The sequence below is a fragment of the Streptopelia decaocto genome, assembly GCF_964273445.1.
Source record: "Streptopelia decaocto genome assembly, chromosome: 21".
NCBI lineage: Eukaryota > Metazoa > Chordata > Aves > Columbiformes > Columbidae > Streptopelia > Streptopelia decaocto.
Genome location: NC_138676.1, coordinates 6,688,409 through 6,707,712, shown reverse-complemented (window position 1 = coordinate 6,707,712; position 19,304 = coordinate 6,688,409). Strand labels below are relative to the sequence as shown.

The 19,304-nt window shown below is 51.4% G+C and overlaps 2 protein-coding genes across 2 annotated transcripts in view; both read left to right on the top strand.

Annotated features, from left to right (window-relative positions):
* The window catches only part of LOC309448792 (uncharacterized protein), a 168,113-nt gene extending 152,466 nt beyond the window's left edge, over positions 1–15,647 (top strand). Inside the window, exon 6 of the mRNA XM_082070547.1 lies at positions 15,577–15,647. The gene's annotated coding sequence lies outside the window, so the exon portion shown is untranslated. The remainder of the gene's footprint in view (positions 1–15,576) is intronic.
* LOC309448712 (olfactory receptor 14J1-like) lies at positions 10,210–11,169 on the top strand (the record flags this gene model as incomplete). Its single annotated transcript, XM_082070435.1, has 1 exon — positions 10,210–11,169. The coding sequence occupies one exon, from the start codon at positions 10,210–10,212 to the stop codon at positions 11,167–11,169; it is 960 nt and encodes a 319-aa protein (XP_081926561.1).
* Positions 15,648–19,304: the final 3,657 nt, after the last annotated feature.

Below are 19,304 nucleotides of genomic sequence, written 5' to 3'. Positions count from 1 at the left end.
GGATCCCCCTTCCCATTGCCTGCAGGTCAGGGCTTCTCCTTTCTGCTTCAGAAAGCAAACCAAGGGGTTTCTGAGCATCAGAGCTGACGAAAAGACTCAAAGGAGACCTCATGGTGGCTACAGCTTCCTCACAAGGGGAGAAGGAGGGGAAGGCACTGATCTCTTCTCTCTGGTGACCTATGACAATACCCAAGGGAATGGAAGAAAAATGTGTCAATGGAGGTTTAGGTTGGATATTAGGAACATGTTCTTCACCCAGAGGTGCTGGACAATGAACAGGCTCCTCAGGGAGGTGTCACGGCTATTCCTTGGGGTGCCATAAAGGTCAGTGGGACAGAGATGGTGTTCAGGGGTCTCTTCCAACCTGTGTTATTGTAGGATCCCATGAATCTTTTCCTTGGAGAGCTCTTTCATGTCAGAATAGACAGAGGAAGGACAACAAAAGCAGAGGCAGAAGCAGAGATATAAAATGCCCCAGAGTAAACACAGCAGCTCCTCTGAGGAACGTTTCTCCACTCAAACCCTTGATAGGAAATCTATCAGATACATTTGATGAAAGCAGCTTAGTTTGATCTGCTCACACACTGGACCACAAGGAGGGGGATGGTGGGTACGATGTCGTGTGGTCACTGTGTCTCAGGAACTCATAGTACAGTAGGAAGCCAATGGCTGTGGAGGGGACTGTGAGGTCACTTCTGCCTCTGCAGGGGATTGGCCAACAGCAGGAACATGGCTGGGAAAGGACTGTGAGGTCACACATACGAGATGAGCAATCGGGCCCAATCAGCATGGCTGGATGAAAGGCAGGTCCTGCTTGACCAACCTGATCTCCTTCTGTGACAAGGTGACCGGCTGAGCAGATGAGGGAAAGTCTGTCGTGGGGAGTGAATCCGCCACACAGGCTGTGGGTGTTGTGTCCTTAGACTGCAGTAAAGCCTTTGACACCGTGTCCCACAGCATCTCCTGGAGAAGCTGCAGCTCGTGGCCTGGATGGTGTATGTGCGATGGAGGGCTGGACCAAAAGAATTGTGGTGAACAGACCAAATCCAGTTGGCGTCCGATCGCAAGTGGTGTCCCCAGGGCTCAGTATTTGACTCAGTTCTATTTAAGCTTTATCAATGATGTGTATGAGGGGATCGAGTGCACCCTCATTAATTTTGCAGATGACACCAATCTGGGTAGGAGTGTTGATCTGCTAGAGGGTGGGAAGGCCATGCTGTCCCATCTGCTGTCCCATCTGGACCCGCTGGATCATTGTGCTGAGGCCAATTGTCTGAGGTTAACAAGGCCAAGTGCCGCGTCCTGCACTTGGGTCACAACAGCCCCAGGCAGCGCTACAGGCTCAGGGAAGAGTGGCTGGAAATTTCCTGGTGGAAAAGAATCTGGGGATGTTGAGTGGCAGTGGCTGAACATGAGCCAGCGTGTGCCCAGGTGGCCAAAAAGGCCACCAACAGTATCCTGGCTTGTATCAGGAATGGTGTGGCCAGCTTGACTAGAGAAGTGATTGTGCCGCTGTACTCTGCAGTAGTGAGGCCCCACTTTGAATTCTGTGTTCAGTTTTGGGTCCCTCTTCATTAGAAGGACATTGAGGCACCAGAGAGACTGCAGAGGAGGCGATGGAGCTGCTGAGGGGCTGGAGCACAAGTGTGATGAAGAGCGGCTGAGGGAACTGGGGCTGTTCAGCCTGGAGAACAGGAGGCTGAAGGGAGACCTTCTCGCTGTCCACAACTGCCTGAAAGGAGGTTGAACATGGAGGGTGTTGGTCTCTTCTCCCAAGTAGCAAGTGATAGGACAGGAGGAAATGGCCCCAAGTTGTGCCAGGGGAGGTTTAGATTGAATATTAGGAAAACAATTCTTCCCGGAAAGGGTTGTCATGTGGTGGAACAGGCTGCCCAGGGCAATGGTGGAGTCACCATCTATGTAGGTGTTTTAAAGGCATTTAGAAGAGGTTCTTAGAAACACGGTTCAGTGCTAGATTTAAATTGTGGTTGGACTCAATGGTCCTGAGGGTCTCTTCCAACTGAAATAATTCTATGATTCTCTATTATCAACTGGAATATTCTTCTATCACATCTTCTAAGTGCTCTTCACATATATGCCTCTTCACCTACAGTCCTGAAACTTATCTAATTAGATGCACAAGTGTTGAATACTAATTGTAAATGATGAAAGTACCATCTCTCTGTCAGTCTGGTCTGATACCTGCCAGTCCCAGGCAAACACCTCAGGTACACGGGGCCTCTCGAGGTTTGCACTGGGTGCTTATAGTGAGACCATGGAGCTCAGCCCAAAAACCTGAGAACTCCCCTCAAAACTTAAATACCAAACCAACAACAACAACAACAAAAAGAACAAAACACCCCACACTCTTTTTTTCATCAGATGAAATAATTAAATATTTCCAATAAAATGTCTGTGGAATTTCTATCCTGCCAAAATATGAATTTTCAGAATGTGTATGGACTGTGGGAGATGAAACACTGGCCTTTCCCTGTGCTTGCAGTGCCAGAACTCTGTCTATCTCTACGTGTATTTAATCCCCTGGACATCCAGGAGTTTCCCCCTGTCCTTGCTCAGCTCACCGTGTCTGAACTCATCTCTTCAGAAGCCTGTCTGGACATTTGCACTTTCCATCGCTCCCCAGAGGTTCTTCACCTCTCACTCTTGGCTCATTCAGAGCCTCTCAGCTCTCACTCTGCTTTGAGCTTCAGGCAGGTAAAGTCTTTCAGCAGTTGCTCTCGTACTCCCTACAGGCAACTCTTCAATTATGGCAATGGACCTCACTGGAAACTACTTAATTTAACCACAGAACTGAGAAACATCATTCAGTTCTATTGTGTTTTCTTTTTTTTTTTTTTTTCTCCTTTTTTTTTTCCTCTAATTAAAAATTCCCCGGTGCCTGTTTACATCCAGTTCTCTAAGGAAATATGAAGCAATTCCTGCAAAGAAGCTGTAACAATCAGTGCAAACTTCAGTGCAGAATCTGATGTAAAGAAATGTGCTGGAAATCCCAGGGGCCAATGAGCAAAACAGGGAGTTTGGGGAGCTGGTTATAGATTTCCTGCTAACAATCTGAGCAGAGAAACATTCTTCACAGAACTGCTCTGTTTATTTGACACCTTTTAGGTCTCCTTCTCTGCCTGTATTTTTATTTTCTTGTTCCTCCACCTCTTCCTTCTTCCAAAACCTTTCCAAGGGAAAGATTCCTGGAATCACAGAGCAACTCAGGTTTGAACACCATCTTGTCTCACTGTCCTGCTCAGGGCAGGGTGACCCAGGTGAGGTTGTCCAAGGCCTCTGTCCAGCTTTGCACCACCCACTAAGGAGCTGAAGGTTCACTGTGTCACATCATACAGGGGAGAATAGAGACGTTCAACAGTGTTGGCCCAAGTGCTGGTCCCTGAGGGATCCCACTGGTAACTGGCTCTGTGGGCACTTTGTACCACTGGTGATATTTGGGCTCTACGAGGGACTATAGATGCTATATAAAATGCTATATAAAAAGATGTGCTCATGCTTTTGTGACACTAGTGTATTGAAAGATTAAAATGTCATGAGTTTGCCTGTTTAAGAGTTGGGGTGTTCAGCTGGAGAAGAGACACTCCTGGGAGACCTTATTGCAGCCTTTCTGGACTGAAAAGGGACCAACAAGAACAATGGGGACAGACTTTTGAGAAGGGGCTGTTGAGATTGGACAAAGGGTGATGGTTTAAACTAGAAGAGGGGAGAATCAACGAATTGATGGTTTAAACTAGAAGAGGGGAGAATCAAGGAATGAAATGAGGAAGAGATTTTTTACACTGAGGATGGTAAAACACTGGGAGAGGTGTCGAGGGTTAAGATTGCGGGGTGACAATCAAACCCTGGCAGATGTATTGTTAACCCCCTCTCCCCCACCCCACTTCCTCTTTTTTGCCCCTCCCTCTCCCCCCTTCCCACTCAGCACAGGCGATCGGGAGGAAAAGAGAGAAGAGAGTTGGAAAAATTAAAGATGTTTTACTAATGCTACTAATAAGAATAGAGAAAATAATACAAAATATACAAAACCAAACTTGAAAGTCTCAGCAACTGCAGAGCCGGCACCCAAAGTCCTGGATTAGACTCTGCAACCAACCGGATCTGGATTCAGTCTCTCACTAGGCCTCAGTTCTCAGGGACGATTAGCAAGGTCCTCTCCTAAGGTCGCCATAAGCAGAAGGGAAAAAGGGAAAAAGGGACGAGATCCTCATGGTCTCCCACTTCTATATGAAGTATTCACGTGAATGGGATGTTATACACAGTTGGTCAGTTTCTTAGTCACTTGTTTCTAGTCGCCCCTCTCGTGAGATGTCCATCCATGCTTATCAATAAGTTTGCATTCCATTGCTAGGTTTACCAAAACATGTGTCTGGTTCTCCAGGAAAATGCAGTTAATATGAAGCTTTAGCTGACAGGCAAAATTCACTGAAAGAGAAACTTGTTTTTAACAAAACCAGGACAACAGGCTTCCCAGAGAGAGGGTGGATGAACCATCCTGGAGACATCCCAGGTCAGGCTGGACGGGGCTCTGAGCAACCTGAGCTGCTGAAGATGTCCCTGATCGCCGAGGGGAGTTGGACCAGACGGGCTGTGAATGTCACTTCCAACTCAAACTACTTTGTGATTCTAGGATTCAGCAGCAGGAAAGCCTGGATGCATCGATGCTGATGACCAGAAAAGGTCTTGTCTGGCTTGTGCGAGCCAGGCCGGCAGCTTCACCCAGCAGCTCTCCCCACCCGAGTGGAGAGCTGACCCACCTGTGTACAACCGACCTGCCCCTTCCCCACAGTGCCCAGAGGATGCTGCCCAGGGCCCCAGATGGACATTTGTGGGGGAGTATTGGGAGCACTGGGAGGTTTACTGGGAACACTGAGGGTTTACTGGGACTTGTTGGAGGTTTACTGGAAACAATGGGGGTTGCTGGGAGCACGGGAGAGGGTAGTGGGGGTTACTACGTACACTAGAAAGATTAGTGGGGGAGTACTGGGAATACTGGGAGGGTTACTGGGAGCATGTGGGGTTCCCTGAGTGTTACTGGGAGTACTAGGTGGTTACTGGGAGCACTGGGAGGGCTACTGGGAACACTGGGGGTTTACTAGGAGTCCTTGCAGGATTGCTGGGAACAATGGGGGTTGCTGTGAGAACTGGAGGGGTTAGTGGGGGCCACTGGCTGCTCTGGGGAGGTGTCTGGGAACACTGGGGGTTGCTGGGGATTTCCTGGGAGCACTAGGTGGTTACTGGGAGCACTGGGAAGGTTACTGGGAACAGTAGGTTTATTAGTGGGGGGTTTCTGGGAACACTGGGCGGGTTACTGGGAGCACTGGGAGTTTCCTGGGAGTTCTTGCAGGATTACTGGGAACATTGGGGGTTGCTGGGGCTTTACTGGGAGGGTTGTTGGGAGTGTAACTGGGAACATTAGAAGGAGTAGTGCGGGGTTATTGGGAACATTGTGGGGGTTACTGGGAACATTCCAGTTGGTGGGGGTTTACTGGGAGCACTAGGTGGTTGCTGGGAGCACTGGGAGGGTTATTGGGAGAACTGAGGGTTTACTGGGAATTTTTGGAGGATTACTGGGAACAATGGGGGTTGCTGGGAGCACTGGAGGGGTTAGTAGGGGGTTACTGGGAACACTGGGAGGGGTTACTGGGAACAGTGGGGGTTGCTGAGGGCTCACATGAAAGCACTAGGTGGTTACTGGGATCACTGGGAGGGCTAGCGGGGGGTTACTGGGGGCAATGAGGGGGTTGCTGGGGCTCACTGCGAGCACTGGGGGGGTTGCTGGGAGCACTGGGAGGTTTACTGAGAGCACTGGGAGGTTTACTGGGAGGATTACTGGAAACAGTAGGAGGGTTAGTGGGGGGTTAATGGGAACACAACATGGTTCCTGAGAGCACTGTGGGGGCCTGCTGGGAGCACAAGGACTGTTAGTGGGAGCACTGGGGGTTAACTGAGAGTTATTGGAGGATTACTGGGAACAATGGGGGCTGCTGGGAGCACTGGAAAGGTTAGTTGGGGGCTACTGGGAGCACTGGAGGGGTTAGAAGGAGGGTTACTGGGAGCACTGGAGGTTTACTGGGAGCACTGGAGGGTTTAGTGGGGGTTACTGGGGGCACTGGAGGGGTCAGTGGGAGGGTTACTGGGAGCACTGGAGGGGTTAGTGGGAGGGTTACTGGGAGCACTGGGAGCATTGGGGTTATACTGCTGTGTGGTCCATCACAACCCACCAGCTCAGGGTGAGGACGTTGCCGAGGCCTCTCCAGCAGCTGAGAGCGGCCTCAGTCACAGGCCCTGCTTGTCGTGGGGTTTGAACTGCCCTGATGTTTCTGGAAGGACGACTCAGCCAGACACAGTCCAGGAGGTTCAGCAAGTGCATCCATGGGAACTGCCTGATGCGAAGGGTGGAGGAGCCGACCAGGAGAGGAGCTGCTGGACCTCATCCTCACTAACAAGGAGGGGCTGGTTGAGGCGGGAAAGGTTGAGGGCTGCCTTGGCTGCAGCGACCAGGAGATGGTGGAGTTCAGGATCCCGTGTGGCAGGAGCAGGATAGCAAGCAGAATTGAACCCTGGATTTCAGCAGGGCAAACTTGGCCTTTTCAGGCAATTGCTGGGGGACATCCCATGGGCAAGGCTGCTTGAAGGTAAATCCATAAATCCATGGGTCCGGATGGGATGCACCCACTGGTGCTGAGGGAGCTGGCTGAGGTCATTGCTGGGCCAATCTCCATCATCTTTGCTAAGTTGTGGCAAACGGGAGAGGTGCCTGAGGACTGGAGGAAAGCAAATGTCACTGCAGTCTTCAAAAAGGGCAGGAAGGAGGACCCGGGGAACTCTAGACCGGTCAGCCTCACCTCCATCCCTGGGAAACTGGTGGAACGACTTCTCCTTGGTGCCGTCTCAAGGCATATCAGGGATAAGAGGGTCATTAGGAGTAGTCAACATGGCTTCACTAAGGGGAAGTCATGCTTGACCAACCTCATTGACTGTTATGAAGACATAACGAGGTGGATACATGATGACAAAACAGTGGATGTGGTCTACCTTGACTTCAGTAAAGCCTTGGACACAGTCTCCCACAGCATTCTCACAGCTAAACTAGGGGAGCGCGGTCTGGATGAGCGGGTAGTGAGGTGACTGTGAACTGGCTGAAAGGAAGAAGCCAGAGAGTCGTGGTCAATGGGCCAGAGTCCAGTTGGGGCCTGTATCCAGTGCAGAGCCTCAGGGGGCAGTGCTGGGGCCAGTACTATTCACTAAATTCATCAGTGACGTGGATGAGGGAATAGAGTGACTGTCAGCAAGTCTGCTGAAGACACCAAGCTGGGAGGAGTGGGTGACACTGGAAGCTGTGCTGCCATCAGAGACCTGGACAGACTGGAGAGTTGGGCGGGGAAAATGTAATGAAATAGAACAAGGGCAAGTGTAGAGTATTACAACTGGGCAAGAAGAACCCCAGGTTCCAGTGTAAGTTGGGGAAGGACCTGTTGGAGAGCAGTGTAGGGAAAGGGACGTGGGGGTCCTGGGGACAGCAGGATGACCATGAGCCAGCACTGGGCCCTTGTGGCCAGGAAGCCAATGGGACCTGGGGGGCGGTTAGAAGGGGTTGGTCAGTACCTCAGAGAGGTTCTCCTGCCCCTCTGCTCTGCCCTGGGGAGACCACACCTGGAATATTCTCATACCACTTTATTTTTTACTAGCAAGAATACAATGCTGGCAAGAAGTGTCTCTGTAGAGCAGACACTACTAACTTTACTGATTCCTTCAGGTTGTCTCAAAGGATGTGCCCCTGGAGCCTGAGGGACACCTGGAGGAGCCCAGAGGGGACAGAGAAAGGGACATCATGGGCTGCTCCTGTGCTGCTGAGCTGGGCTGGGCTCCTGGGACACAGGGAGCTCATGGCAGCGGCAGCGCTGCAGAGAGACAGCTCTGCCCAGGAGCAGCTCCTCTGCACACGCAGCAGGGCTGAGGGCTCTGCCTGCAGCACCGAGGGCACAGGAGCCAGGCACAGAGAGGGAAACGCAGTCTAGGCTGGGAGGATGCTGAGAGTTCACTGGAAATGAAATCCTCTCAGATATGAAGCCTGTGGCTGCAGGGCATTGCATCTGCAAATCATGGTAGGATCTCAGAAAGCTGTCCCATTGCAGAGCCTGCGAGAGATGTAAGTACAGCTCTCAGAGGTTCTCTGATCAGAGGGGAGGATGTGCTGCAGAGCACGGGTTGCCTTCTGCACTGTCAGAGTGACAAGTCTTGAATGCTGCGTTCTCCCCAGGGTGGCTGTGGGGTGTAAATGTCAATGTGCAGGATGGGTGCCCAGGGCTGTCCTGCAGAGCAGGGTCCCTGCACCCCAGGGCTGTGCCGGGCAGGGACTCTGCCGCCTGCCAGGGTCAGTGCTCAGCCTGCCCGGGAGATCCCAGCAGCACTGAGGGGAGAAGATGTGGGGGAAGGAGCGACCCCCGGCAGGGCAGGGTCCTTCTGCTGCTGGGTTCTCCGTGGGTCGGGGCTGCTCACAGCTCCAGCTCATTCCAGAATATTGACAAAAGGAGGTTTCAAGGAGAAGAAGACAAAGAGTACTACAAAGATAAGGAACCTCCCTGAGTCTGTGTTTTCAGTCTCTTACTCTGGGGAATGGATGGTGATTAAGGCAGTTTTTAATTTTAAACAAATACTTGAGACACATGAACTGCAATAGGTCTTCAAGAGAATCCTGGCATGCCTTGCCTCTCCTCTGCCTATGCAGAACCAGCATCACCTTTGCTGGACACCTTACACTAAATCTGTAATCTGTTTTCCAGCCTGCAGACAGGAAGATGCCCCCAGGCAGTGCCCTGTGAACAGGCAGGATCTGTAGGGCCAGGGGGAGGGCACAGAGGGTGGGATGGTCTGTGAGCACTGACAGGGAACAGACATGGACAGGGAAACACCTCCCAGGGGAGAATCTCCAGGCAGCAGGGAAATGATCAGAAATGAGAGGAAACTGAACCCAGAATTGTTATGGGAGGGAGAAGAGAGAAAAGTCCCTGTGACCCCCTGCAGGTCAGATCCCTCCTGTGAGCAGCCCCCTGGCCTCCTCTCCCACCCAGCAAAGATTCTGCCCTCAGGGCTGGGGGCTCCAAGGCATGAAGCAGCTCCTGTGCAGCCAGAGCTCCAGTTCCTCTGCAGAGCACAGGGGCTGAGAGCAGCTGCCCGGCAGTGTTGGTGTTTGGGAGGTGGCTGCACAGCTGGGGAAGGGTGACGCTGTCTGAGTGCCCGGCTGCCTCTGCCATGGCCTCTTTCACACCCACCCTCACCGCATTTTCCTTCTTGCTCCCCTGCTCTGGGTCCCTGCTGTTGGGATCTTGTTCTTGCTGTCAGGCTCTCTGGGGATGGCAGTTTCAGCTGCAGAGTCACAGCCTGATCTTGTGGGTCCTTTCCTGCAGGTGTGTCCATGGGCACACGTGTCCCAGCTTTGCTCTGACCTGTGGGCTGTGGGCAATGCAGTCTGTGGGGCTGGGGAATGAGCCGTGTGTGTCCTATGCTAAACGTTGGGTGCTGAGACTTTAGGAAAGGGTGAGACTTGTCATGATCTGGGGTGGATCCCTCTGCTCTCAGCAGTGTCTGGTGGCTTTTCAGGGTAACATGGGAGTGTGATCAACCCCCATCTCAGAAAGGTGCCAGCCCAGGGCAGCTGGAGCAAGAGAGAGGGACAGAGCAGCTGCCCTCACTCTGCACTGACCCACAGGCACCCTCTGGTCTCGCAGGACTCGCTCTGTTCTCCCTGAGTGCAGCAGAAATGCTGAGGGTTTCTGACACCCAACAACACTCCCCAGGGTGGGAGGGGAGAAGGAGCTGTAGAAACCCCAAACCTCTCAAACTCAGTTTCTCATGCCTGGGGGTACCGATGTTGACAGTCCCTTTTGCACCAGGAGCGGTTCCATCTGACAAAGCTGAACCCCAGGACTGGCCCCTGCCCACCCGATCACACAGGGTCAGGCTGACTCCTCAGGAGCCCCTGGGCAGAGACCCTGCTCTTCATTGCACACTCATCAAGCACCGACGAGGGCTCCAGCCACGACGTTCTCCTGGAAAAAGAAAAATGTCTCTTTGTGTGACGGGGTGGGAGGGTCTGTGGGAAATGGTTTTGATTATTTCCAAGGAAGTCTCATCAAACCTTCACTATCTTTTCCTCCTATGACAGGTCCTCATGCCCACAGGCAGCAAATGTCCAACAGCAGCTCCATCACCCAGTTCCTCCTCCTGCCGTTCACAGACACCCGGGAGCTGCAGCTCTTGCACTTGTGGCTCTTCCTGGGCATCTACCTGGCTGCCCTCCTGGGCAACGGCCTCATCATCACCACCATAGCCTGGGACCAGCACCTGCACACCCCCATGTACTTCTTCCTGCTCAACCTCGCCCTCCTCGACCTGGGCTGCATCTCCACCACTGTGCCCAAATCCATGGCCAACTCCCTCTGGGACACCAGGGCCATCTCATACTCAGGATGTGCTGCTCAGCTCTTTTCATTTGCTTTCTTGATCAGAGCAGAGTATTGTCTCCTCACCGTCATGTCCTACGACCGCTACGTTGCCATCTCCAAACCCCTGCACTACGGGACCCTCCTGGGCAGCAGAGCTTGTGTCCACATGGCAGCAGCTGCCTGGGCCACTGGGTTTCTCAGTGCTCTGCTGCACACGGCCAATACATTTTCACTGCCCCTGTGCAAGGGCAATGCCCTGGGCCAGTTCTTCTGTGAAATCCACCAGATCCTCAAGCTCTCCTGCTCAGACACTTACCTCAGGGAACTCGGGTTGCTTGTGGTTGGTGTATTAGTAACGTTTGGCTGTTTTGTGTTCATTGTGGTGTCCTATGTGCAGATCTTGAGGGCCGTGCTGAGGATCCCCTCTGAGCAGGGACGGCACAAAGCCTTTTCCACCTGCCTCCCTCACCTGGCCGTGGTCTCTCTGTTCATCAGCACTGCCATGTTTGCCTACCTGAAGCCCCCCTCTATATCCTCCCCATCCCTGGACCTGGTCGTGTCTGTTCTGTACTCAGTGGTGCCTCCAGCAGTGAACCCCCTCATCTACAGCATGAGGAACCAGGAGCTCAAGGAGTCCATTAGGAAAGTGATTTCATGGGTGTTTGTCAATATTGATCAGCTTTCCATCACTGTCCACAAATGATGTCTATTTGTATCCCAATGCAGACCTGTACCTTGTTTTATCCCTTTTACTTTGTTAGCATTACCCATATTGTTATTTATGGTTTTTATGTTTGTACCTAATTGTTTGTGTTTAGCGCTCTATCCTGAAAAATGTACCCATTATTACTATTTTTAAAATACCTGAAACCTGTATAAATGTTTTCCTAACACTGTGTCAGAGCTTGGTCTCCCATAGCATCTCCGTAATAAAATGACATCTTCTCTGTGCAGTTCATCAATATTTGGTTGTTCTTTTAAAGCTGATCTCAACAACAGGCCCAGGAATTTCACCCAAAAGGGCCTGAGGTCAAAGCTCATTGTCACGTTGGTAGCTGATAGACAACTGAGTTGTGGTTTAAGACACAACCGTTGTTGTCTGTTGACAGTGAAGAAGGGGAGTGGTCATGAGATACAGTCAGACTGGGCTGTCCCAGAGCATGATGGGGCAGAGGACAATCCTCCAGGAGAGGAATCTGGAGCTGCCTGGAGAGCCCATGAGATACACAGGGACGGTGTGTGCCTGAGGTGGGCAGTGACTGGAGCCCACAGAATGAGACATGGCCCAAGGTGGAGTCAACCCATGGGAAAGCACTAAATCCAGGTATCTGCAGGGAAACAAAGATGGAAACAGCCCACCCCACACAGACCCGTTCCAACAGTGTCACAGTGTCACAGTGTCACAGTATGTTTGGGATTGGAAGGGACCTCAAAAGACGATCCAGTCCAATCCCCCTGCTGGAGCAGGAACACCCAGGTGAGGTCACACAGGAACATGTCCAGGTGGGTTGGAATGTCTCCAGAGAAGGAGACTCCACAACCTCCCTGGGCAGCCTGTTCAGTCTCCATCACCCTCACTGAGAAGAAGTTTCTTCTCAAATTTAAGTGGGATCTCTTGTGTTCCAGCTTGATCCCATTACCCCTTGTCCTATCATTGTTTGCCACCCAGAAGAGCCTGGCTCTGTCCTCGTGGCACTCACCCTTCATATATTTATAAGCATTAATAAGGTCACCCCTCAGTCTCCTCCAAACCAAAGAGACCCAGCTCCCTCAGCCTTTCTTCATAAGGGAGATGCTCCACTCCCTTAATCATCTTTGTTGCCCTACACTGGACCCTCTCCAGTAGTTCCCTGTCCTGCTGGAACTGAGGGGCCTAGAACTGGACACAATATTCCAGATGTGGTCTCACCAGGGCGGAGTAGAGGGGAAGGAGAACCTCTCTCGATCTACTAACCACCCCCCTTCTAATACACCCCAGGATGCCATTGGCCTTCCTGGCCACAAGGGCACAGTGCTGGCTCATGGTCACCCTACTGTCCCCAGGACCCCCAGGTCCCTTTCCCCTACGCTGCTCTCTAATATGTAATTTCCCAACCTATACTGGAACCTGGGGTTGTTCCTGCCCAGATGCAGGACTCTACACTTTCCCTTGTAAAATTTCATCAGGTTATTCCTCGCCCAACTCTTCAGCCTGTCCAGGTCCTGCTGGATGGCAGCACCTTCACAGTCACCACACCAGCAGCAGCACTTTTACACAACCATGAGCAACAGTACTGACCGTGCCCTGTTCCTCCTCTCAGACTGAGCTGCTGTGAAGGTTGCATGAGTTGTCTGCACATCCCGGGTAGAACTTACCTGCAATTTCACACACCCCTGTGGTCCCTCCTGTGTGGACCTGGGGTTTTGGTCAACCCAGACTCAGAGATATTGCCGACTTGGCCATTCCAGCCCCAGGTCTCTTCATATCCTGGTGTCTCTTCCTTGCTAGCCTCACTTAGACCTGACCAAGAAAGCTTGTGCATACATTTACACCCAAACACACACACAACGGTGAACCCACTCACACAGTAAATAGCCAGGAACAGAGTTTAAGAAATATTGTAGTTTAACCCTGGTCATCAACTCAGCACCACACTATTGCTGTGGCAGGATGAGGGGAAGATCTTAAAAGTAAAAGAAAACTCGAGGGTTGAGATAAAGACAGTTTAATAGGCAAAGCAAAAGCTGTGTGTGCAATCAAAGAAAAAGAAGGAATCTATCCCCTGCTTTGCATTGGCAGGTGGGTGTTCAGCCATCTCCAGAAAATCAGGGCTCCATCACACATAGCAGTTACTTGGGAAGACAAACGCCATCACTCTGAGTGTTCCCCCCTCACTTTCTCTCCCAGACTTTGTTGCTGAGCATGACTTCATGTGGTACTGAAGATCCCTTCGGTCAGCTGGGGTCAGCTGTCCAAGCTGTGTCTCCTCTCCATTTCTTGGGCCCCCCCAGCCTACTCTCACTTCTCAGCGTGAGAAGCAGAAAAGGGTTTGACTCTGTGCAAGCACCGCTCAGCAGTGACTGAAACATGGGAGTGTGATCAACACTGTTTCCATCACAGATTTAAAACACAGCGCCATAAAGTTGCTATGAAGATAATTAACTCTACCCCAGCTGAAACCAGTCTAATAAGCAGGACAGACCATGGTGATCAGGCAGGGGGGTTGGCCAGAGCAGCACTGAGCAGCCACCTCCCCACGGGCAGCTGGTCACTTGGATCCCTCTCTTCCCTGCTCTTCCACAAGCTGCTTCTTCCACGATCCACCTTGATCCCTCCCTTTCTCTGCCCCAGTCTCCTCACCAATTCATAACCGTCATCAGTTACTTTGTCCCCAATGGGCTCAGGTTTTCTCCACTTGCACTCAAATTTGATAGTTTAGATTCCATTGCCTTGGTCCTCTGGTCCCTTCTCACATCCCTCACTTTCTCATGCACGTCCCACATTTTCTCATGGCACGTACAGGTGGTTTCACCCAGGGCAGGGCCTCATCAGGGGCACAGTCATTTATCTGCAGCCTTCCCATCTGGCATCCTTGATGACTTCATGATACCTGCCTACCTCTGGCCAATCACATTGCTGTCATGAGGTGACCTCACAAGTAATAATGCATCCATGTTTTCTTGGCCTACATCTACCCCATGTATCTGCAATAGAAGTGGCATCACAACCCACCTCCAGATGCGTCATCTTCCCCTTCTCCTGCATCTCCCATCTCCCAGGCTCTCAGCACTGCTGGGTGTGTTTTCCAGCATCCAGGTGACATCACTAGGCCTGACTCACCACGTGCCCAGTTGGGTTGTTTCCAAAGATGTGACTTCAAAATCTACCTCCCTCCCATGACGCCTCACCTTGCATCATCCTCTTCTGGCACCAGGGGTCACCTCACACCAACCTCCAAACACTGCCCCTGCACCTGCCTCTACTTTTCCCACCCAGCACTGTCGTTTCTGCTGGGCAGGCAGCACCGTGCTCCCCATGGGGACTGCAGAGCCCTGGTGGGACAGCTCAGTGGTGGGAGAGCAGCCAGGGGTGGTCAGGGCTCCTCGGGAAGGCAGGTGGTGGATGAGGAGCTGGAGATGAGCTCTGTGCAGAGGGGAGCCTGGTGTGCACAGAGCCTTGCCTTGGAGGAAGCTTCATGGTCACAGGTCCTCGAGTACATGGCAAGTTGGACCATGGCTTGGTCTGCTGGGATGGCAGCAGCACTGGGCACAAGCAACCCAGGAGGCTCCTGCAGGTGTGGAACACAGCATTTTGAGATAAACATGGACGAGCTGACTAGGGCTGGTCTCCTACTGACAGACAAGGTGGATCAGGCCGGGGATCTGAAGGATGAGAGCGGCCATGGCTGCAGGGACCATGAGATGGTGGAGAAGCAGGACAACTGCAGAACAAGAGTGCAGTCCTGCAGGAGAGCTGATTTCATTACTGGAGGATCTGCTTTGGCTGTCCTGGAGAACAAACAGGCTGTGAGTCCCTGTTCAGGGATGATGTCCTCAGAGCCCAGGAAGAAACCAACCTGATGGCCAGGGAGTCCAGCAGGGCCTGGCAAGAGGTCATGGATGAACAGGGACCCCCTGACTTCAGAGATCAAACAGCAGAAGGACGTGCAGGGAGGCTGGAGGGGAACAGGCTGCCCAGGGACAGACAGACAGACAGACACCTGGCCTGGGGGTGCAGGGGTGGAGCCAGCAAAGCCAACGCTGAGCAGTGGCTGAAATGGCCGTGCAAGGGGAGGGCACCCAGGAGGGCTTCTCCAAAGATATGGTCAGCACAAGGAAGGCGGCTGAGGGCACCCTGATCCCAGTGGCCAGTGGGGCAGGGGACGGGTGACAAAGACAGTATAAATCCAGCAATTTCTCTGAAGAAAGATTCTTCCTTGGAGAGTGCTGGTAGGAAATATAACTGGACACACATACATTTTACTATATATTTACCAACACATAAATATAATTTTTTCCTTACGATCACATAGAAAGACAGACAACACAGGTCTGTTGAGATCACTGTCAACATGGCCATCTAAAAAGAGAACAGCTCAATTAACCTTTTTATCCCTCTTTCCTCCATCAGTCAAGAGTGGCCAACAGCTTCCAGCATGACTCACTGTGTGCCCAGGGTTAAAAGTGGCACTGACAGCCCATGGCAGTGCATTCTTTGGTGCCTTCGACTCTGAAAGCCACAAGGATTATCTTTCTTAATGTTGTAGGGTTTGGCAGGATAGAAATCTAGAGAACATTTCTTAAAAATGTACGGAAAAAGAAACCAATTGAAAGATATAGAGTGAAGGAAATGTGTTCTTGAAACTTTAAACATCAAACGTTGTTGGTGTTGTAATTCTCCTTTCTTTCTTTTGAATACTTTCAATATCAGTGTTTTCCCATTAGATCAAAATGAGACTTTTCAGGATGTGCATTAAGAACAAGAGGAGAACTACTGATCCTGCACTAGATTTGCCTTCTCAGCACTCTCTCTGTTATCTGTGCATCTCATCTCCCTCATCCTCCAGGTATTTCCTCCTGCCCTGACTAAACTGACCATGTCTGCAGTCCCATTTCCAGCAGCTGATCTGCACACAAGCACTTGCGATTGCTCTCTGGATTTCCCTTCCTCTTACTGTTTGATCACTCAGACGCTTGTCAACAATCCAGTTGCTGCTTTCAGCTTCAAGGAGTTAAAAGCTTCCTTGTCTTTCAGTAGTCTGTCTAATTCTGTCTTTAGCCAACTCTTTTATTGTGTTTATTTTATACTTTCCTTTCTGTCTAAAACATTTCTTGCATGGTTCTGCCTTGGAGAAGATGAACCTCAGTGGTGGCAGCTTGTCCTTGGTGTATAGTTGAGGAGCCTGTTTTCTTTTAATCATGACTCTCATCAGTTGTATTTTGTGTGTTCAAGGGTAAAGCAAAGTCCGTCTTTGCTGTGAGCACTTGGGTCTGCAAGGAGAGCAGGTGGGAGCTGGTGCAAAGGAGCTGGCACATCCAGCTGCAGATGCAGTGAAGTCTGGGGTGAGGAAAAGGGATGCAAGGCTCAGGGGCCAATGAGAGAAACGATGGGGTTGGGAGGTGAGGAGCAAGGTTGTCCACACGGTGTGAGACCTCAAGGGACAGCTTCTCCAGCCAGTCCAGACCTCCTTAGGAGAGACCCTGGATCAACACCAGATAATGCTGCAATTACATCTTCTCCAAACTGAAAAGGATTAAAATACACCCTTTACAATAGAAAGACATTTTTATCAGAAGCTTTTTGAAATCCTTCTCCATAATTACACAAAGAAAACTCTCTAATTAACTAAACAAGATTGGAAGGACATTACAAGAAGAGACATGGTTTCTTAGAGCTTTCTTGAGTGTAATGAGCCCCATGGTGCATTTGGTGCTGAGTCCTTGAACATTACCCAGGTGCTGAGAGGAGACTGCACAAACCTTTCCAGAAGTCAAAGCCAGAAGGAAAAAGTACTAAGTTCCTTGAAGAATTAATGAGTTCCACTGAGGGCAAGTACCAGCAGAACCTCCCCAGGGACTCGCTAGAGCAGAGAATTGGAGGCCATGGTGGCAGATAAACAAAGGGAAACGTGCAGGCAGCTGAGGTGCTGAGAAAACCCTGGTTTAGTTGGATGAAGCAGAGAGGCCAAGGCCTGACCCCCAGCCCCTGGGAAGGCAGATCCTGTCCCTCACACATTGCTCAGGGCTCTTCCTGGGGCAGGGGATGTGGGCTGTGTGGTGTGAGTGAAGGACAATGGGGTGACAGTTCCCAGCCTTACTGGGGTGTGCAGGAGGCCATGAGGTGCCCCAGTGCCTGAGGACAACACGTCTCCTCACAGGCCTTGGTGGCAGAGGCGATGGCCATAGCCAAGGGGACAAAGACTTGGGTTCTCTTGGTGACATCCAGCCTTGCCAGTGCCCTTTGCCATCTCCACCACAGGTTGTCCTACACTGTCCCACAGCTGCTTCAGTTTTCCTGCAGGCTGTAGACACCCATCTCGCTTCCTCCCCTCGCTCTCACCCTGGTATTTCCATACATTGACTGATGTGTCTCCACTCTCATGCTGTTCCTGGAAACACAAGTACATGGACTCATCTCCTGCTCCTTCTGGATGATTTCTCGTACCACAGCACTGCCCTGTGAGTGACATTTCTTCCTCCTCATGTCCAGTCTCCACGTTTTAAACTGTGATGTGTGGCAGTGTTTCTCTGCTGTAGAAAGAAGGACCCTGAAAAGGACCTGTCAGCCTCTTACCTGTGCCTGGGAAGATGATGGAACAGATCCTTCTAGAAGCTGTGCTAAGGAACAAAGAATAGTGACACAACAACTTCCCTGGGCAGCCTGTTCCACTGCTTCACAACCTTTTCCGTGAGGAAATGTTTCCTAACATCAATTCTGAACCTTCTCTGGCACAAGGAGAGGCCATTTCCTCTCATCCTGTCACTTGCTACTCAGGAGAAGACCAACACCTCCAGCCTTGTCCCCCTCCTCTGCACTCACTGCAGCACCTCAAGGTCTTTCCTACAGTGGGGGGCACAAAACTGAACTGAAGATTCGAGTTGTGGCCTCACCTGCACCAAGTACAAGGCGATGATCGTTGCCCTGGTTCTGCCCACTACACTGTTCTTGATGCACACCAGGAGGCCATTGGCCTTTTAGGCCACCTGGGCACATGTTGGCTCACGTTCAGCTGCCGTTACTCAACACCCACCAGGCCTTTTTCCGACAAGCAGCTTTCCAGCAACTCTTCCCCAAGCCTGTGTTGTTGCAGGGGGTTGTTATGACCCAAGTGCAGGACCCGGCACTTGTCTGTGTTAAACCTCAGACAATTGGCCTCAGTCTAATGAACCAGCAGCTCCAGACCCCTCTGTAGACCCTTCCTACCCTCCAGCAGATCAACACTCCCACCCAATTTGTGTCATCTGCAAACTTATTGAAGGTGCACTCGATCTCCTTTTCCAGATCGCTGATAAAGAGATTAAACAGAACTGGCCCCAATACTGAGCCCTGGGGACACCACTCGTGACCGGCCAACAACTGGAATTGTCTCCATTCACCACAACTCTTTGTGTCCGGCCCTCCAGCCAGTTCTTTACCCATCACAGATACACCATCCAGGCCATGAGCTGCAGCTTCTCCAGGAGATGCTGTGGGATACGGTGTCACAGGCTTTACTGCAGTCTAAGGACACAACACCCACAGCCTGTGTGGCGGATTCACTGCCCACGACAGACTTTCCCTCATCTGCTCAGCCGGTCACCTTGTCACAGAAGGAGATCAGGGTGGTCAAGCAGGACCTGCCTTTCATCCAGCCATGCTGATTGGGCCCGATTGCTCGTCTGGTGTGTGTGACCTCACAGTGCTTTCCCAGCCATGTTCCTGCTGTTGGCCAATCCCCTGCAGAGGCAGAAGTGACCTCACAGTGCCCTCCACAGCCATTGGTTCCTACTGGACTATGAGACACAAGTGACCACATGACATCGTACCCACCATCGCCCTCCTTGTGGTCCAGTGTGTGAGCAGATCAAACTAAGCTGCTTTCATCACATTTACCTAACAGATTCCTATCAAGGGTTTGAGTGGAGAAACGTTCCTCAGAGGACCTGCTGTATTTACTCTGGGATATTTTATATCTCTGCTTCTGGCTCTGTGTTGTTCTCCTTCCTCTGTCTATTCCGACATGAAAGAGCTCTTCAAGGAAAAGAATCATGGAATCCTACAATAACGCAGTTTGGAAGAGACCCCTGAACACCATCTCTGTCCTACTGACCTTTATGGCACCTCAAGGAATAGCTGATGGCATTTGTGCTCCCTTGGGT